The sequence below is a fragment of the Eimeria tenella genome, genomic scaffold (assembly GCF_000499545.2).
Source record: "Eimeria tenella Houghton genomic scaffold, Eth_scaff922, whole genome shotgun sequence".
Classification (NCBI taxonomy): domain Eukaryota; phylum Apicomplexa; class Conoidasida; order Eucoccidiorida; family Eimeriidae; genus Eimeria; species Eimeria tenella.
Window position 1 is genome coordinate 1 of NW_013546036.1, and position 4,061 is coordinate 4,061.

At 50.7% G+C, this 4,061-nt stretch overlaps 1 protein-coding gene across 1 annotated transcript; it reads right to left on the minus strand.

The window, feature by feature from the left end:
* Positions 1-2,438: 2,438 nt before the first annotated feature.
* ETH_00003730 (SAG family member) lies at positions 2,439-3,573 on the minus strand (the record flags this gene model as incomplete). The annotated part of the gene is made up of 4 exons (XM_013380816.1): positions 2,439-2,547; positions 2,644-3,029; positions 3,123-3,277; positions 3,459-3,573. The coding sequence occupies 4 exons, from the start codon at positions 3,571-3,573 to the stop codon at positions 2,439-2,441; spliced, it is 765 nt and encodes a 254-aa protein (XP_013236270.1).
* Positions 3,574-4,061: the final 488 nt, after the last annotated feature.

The following is a 4,061-nucleotide window of genomic DNA, read 5'->3' on the forward strand; positions in this document are numbered from 1 at the left end:
GTAGTGGCATTGAGCATTGGGTGCGCCTTTGCTCCACAAATGCTCAATCTTCATATAGCACTGCGTGCGCAACTCCTCCACCACTTCTCAAGATCTTTTCGCTTGATCTACACCAAGCTACAACTGGATATGCAGAAGTGACAGACCACTTTCCTTCATCCTGGACGTTCCCTAAGTAGGGCTAAGGAAGGAATCGGACGCTGAATGCAAGGCAGGATAGCTTCGTCAGAACTTCAATGCTTCGCCGTATGTATGGCACCATGTACACGTCCTTCCAGTGTCCTAACGCCTGCGCCATGGGGAATGAAGGCGCGACTGGGCAGCAACTACTGGAAGAGCAGCTTGTCAGTATTCAACTGAATCAGCAGAATCCCTACTTGCCCGCCTGATGAGGTCAACAGCTTGACAATCAGCGGAGCTCCTTCGGAGCTTCTTTACGTGCCCCGTAGCTTCGAACGACGTCTCAAGCTCTTAATGTCTGGTGGTCTCAGGAAGGGTAGAAGAAGCGTGAAGATAGTTCAGCTGCTCCGAGGGCCGGGAGTTCCTGACCCTTGCTGCCGAACAGCGCGAAACAAAGCAACGCCTTTGGAGAGCCGAGAGTGGGCTTCTTTCCACAGATCAGGACTGCTCACGGGCCGCGGTGACGGCAGCACTAAAGTAGGGGAGCACAAACAGGACTTCTAGCTAAGACAATGTAGCTTTTGAGGTTGCCTTTCCCGTAACTCGGCCCAGCACAAAACCATACGTGGCTGTCCTTTTCGCCAACCACAACTTTGGAAGTGTAAAGTGGTTGAATACTGCAAGTGTAAAGTGGTTGAATACTGCAGAGCAAGACTTTCGGAGGCGTTGGTCAGGGCATAGTAGAGTTTCGCTTTTGCTGTATCTTTTTATTGCCTGAACCAATCGGTGCGTTCAGTATTTGCACCCGCAGATGCTGTTCTAGTCCGGAAGGTGACTGGCTAGATTGCAGTGGATGCGTGGGGCGCGTAGGGCGGCAAGGGAGACTTTGGTCGGAATGGTCTGCAGGGTGTGCTCACAGAGAACACATGAATTTCGCCAGGGCTGCCTTTTAGTTGCCTGCCTGTGTGCTGCAAGCTGCACTTTCCTTCCACAACAGCATCAGTGCAAGTTACAGTCTTATTACACTTTCATGCTCTGCACTTGTTTGTCTGTAGTGGGACGTGGGGAGGCGTTGTGGCACTGTTTATTATCGGTGGGACGAGCAACGTCATCCACGTAAAACACGTTCCTTCCGTCAACACATCAGCAGTAGTCACTGGTATCTCGTGACTTATTGGGATAAACGACTCGATTAGGCCCTCAGGTGCTGGAGTAGGACCTATCAATTTTAGCTTCATCAACAGGTACTTCAAAGGCGACGCAAATCGGTCAAAGGCGACACAAAATGCTGAGGCACGCACTGTCTACTGTTAATGGAAGAATAAGCGCTTAACTAGGTACAAATGAATCTGTGCCCCACCAACACCTCCGCTGAATCCTTGATTATGACGCATGTGGCAAGCGACTGTGAAGCTGCCACCTCTGGCCCATCAATCGGCAACATCGTGGGCATCCTCTCTCAGGTACAAACGGCCGCTGGTCATCACTGGGATAACAGCGCTGTACTTAGTCGTCATTGCAATATCAAGACTCTGCTGCAGGCAAGGTCGCATTGGCTTCACAAGCTGCTGCAATAGTGCAGCAGCATTGTTACTGCAGGTCCACTCACGTTGACTACGGGTGTCTTTTGCTACAAGTCTTTCATCGTTTGTTCTCCGCAGCTGAGCTCACTCAGACTGCACTTGACGCCTGCAGTACTCGGTACGTGACTGTTTAACCGAATCATGCTGAGCTCGGCAGATGCACTACTCTTCTCCCCACCTGTAGCCGCAACTACACGGCGCTTGAAAGCATCACCGGCCTAGCTAACAACACGAAACTCTGCCGCGAAGCATTCTGAGCGGCGCCACGAAACGCGCCTTCAAACCCTGAAAAGGCCTCCGCCCGTCCCCCCAAACGCTTCTGCCTTTTCTCGCTTAACCAAATAAACAACTCGCGTGTGTCTCTCAGGCCTGCTGAGCCAATAATAAACGTAGCCGCCAATGCAGTCGCCACTCGTGAGGCGTTTCTTGTCGTGTCTCAAAACGAACACCAGAAACTCTAAATATATTCATTTCGAAAAACTCGAGCTGCCTGACTCAGCTTAGGCTGTTGCTCTGCATACCTGGCCACTGGCTGCACGTGGCAGCACAGCAGCACAGCGCGACAATTGTCTTGAAACGCAAGAACGTGTCTAACCCACTGCTCTCATGCAAGGGTTTTCCCTGTCATCGCGTGGGCAATCACTGTAGGTTTAAATGCGTGCAAATGCATCGAACTCGACATCAGCAGCACGACGCACTTGAGTCGTGAGTTCTGCAGCCTTCGAAACGAGACTCTCAAAGGAAAGCAATGCTCAGCGACGCTGCGGCGAGCGCTACGAGACTCGGGACGGCGACTGAGGCTGAGCCGGTAATCGAACGCGATATTGCGTTCCATTGATCCTGCCTGCACAACATGAGACAGCAAAGAACTCTGTGCTTTGAGGACCTACAGCTGGACGGCAACGAACTAGAACTGATGGATAGGTCTGGGTAGGCTTACGTGAAGGGAGCAGATTCGTTTTCTTTGAGTATATCAGGCGTGGTCATGCATAGCAAAGCGTAGCCAAGACGTTCTGTTCCTGTCGCTCTTTGGCCATTGGGGGATTGAGGCGTCGTTGTTTCAGTGCATGTGACGACCCTGCAGTCTGCAGTCGCATCTTTTGAAGGGTTGTATAGAGCCACGAAGGAAATGTTGTCTTGCTTGCTGTAGAGCGTCGTGTTGTCTTTGTACGCTGGAGGTACTCCACTGAAGTTCTTGTAGGCTGCTTTCCAGTGGTCGACTGCAGCACTGCAGTTGGGCGTGGCGGAATTCAGGGCAATGTAGGCGTACGTGCCACTATTGAACTCATTGCCGCTTTTGGCATTTGCTGGTGTTCCCTGCGCTGGCTGAAGAGAAATAGCAGGGCAGTACATGGATGAAATGAATCAAAACTTCAAACGGGACGTAAGGAGAGTGCGAGAGGAAGGCGCGGAACTTACTGGTATCAACTCTTTGCACAGTGGTTCCCACGGTGTGACTGGTTCGACACCAGGAAGACGCTTTGCTCCTTCGCTACCTCCTGGCTGTTGAAGTTTGCTCAGTTTAGCAGCTTCGCGAGCAGCGTTGACCTCTGCGAGGCACTCCCCGTCACTCCCTAAAATCGCAGATTAGTCACAGCAACTAACATTCGTGTTTGCATGCTACTCTGTTTGGCTACCGATTGACTGAGCTCCAATGTGTGAAAAACGGAGACGCAAGAGAGAGGTGGAAATGTTTTCTCCCACACGTTGTGGCTGTATTGAATGCAACAAGATGTTCAGAATTTTTAATCTCACCAAGCTTCACAGAGTACGAAATTGTAGACCCAGAAGGCGGCTGCTCTACTTCAGCAGCAGCGCGCAGAACCAACAAGGCGCTCGCCAGACAGATGCACTTGAGAAAAGACGCCATTTCCAGGGAGCCGTGTTGAAATGTCTCAGAATGTCAGTGCTAGATATATTAAACAAACCTGAAGTAGTTTAGACAGAAATCAGACGCAAGAAAATTGTGTGGCTTCGCGTTATCTTTTGCGGGATTGCTGGGGGCGTGAGGCCCAGTGGAGAACATGGTGACTGCGCTAGCCACTGCCTCAATTTGAAATAGACTCCATCATAAAGTGTGCTAGACCTCTTATCACTAGAAGCTGCTTAAACACTTATTTACGATGGTTAAGTGTCCATTTCGGGAGTTGGTGTAGCGCAGACTTGGAAGCCTCGTTATGCCGCATAGGCAGAGGACGATAGTGAAAGCGCAGCGGCTATGTTTGCAGAAGAAGCACTTCCTTCCACGAAAGTGACTCTGCAGCCACAGTATGTATGACATATGAACTTTTGCTTTTCCCAAGGCAATATATTTTGAGCAGCTGCGCTAGCTTTGTTCAATTATGGCGTGGGATTGAC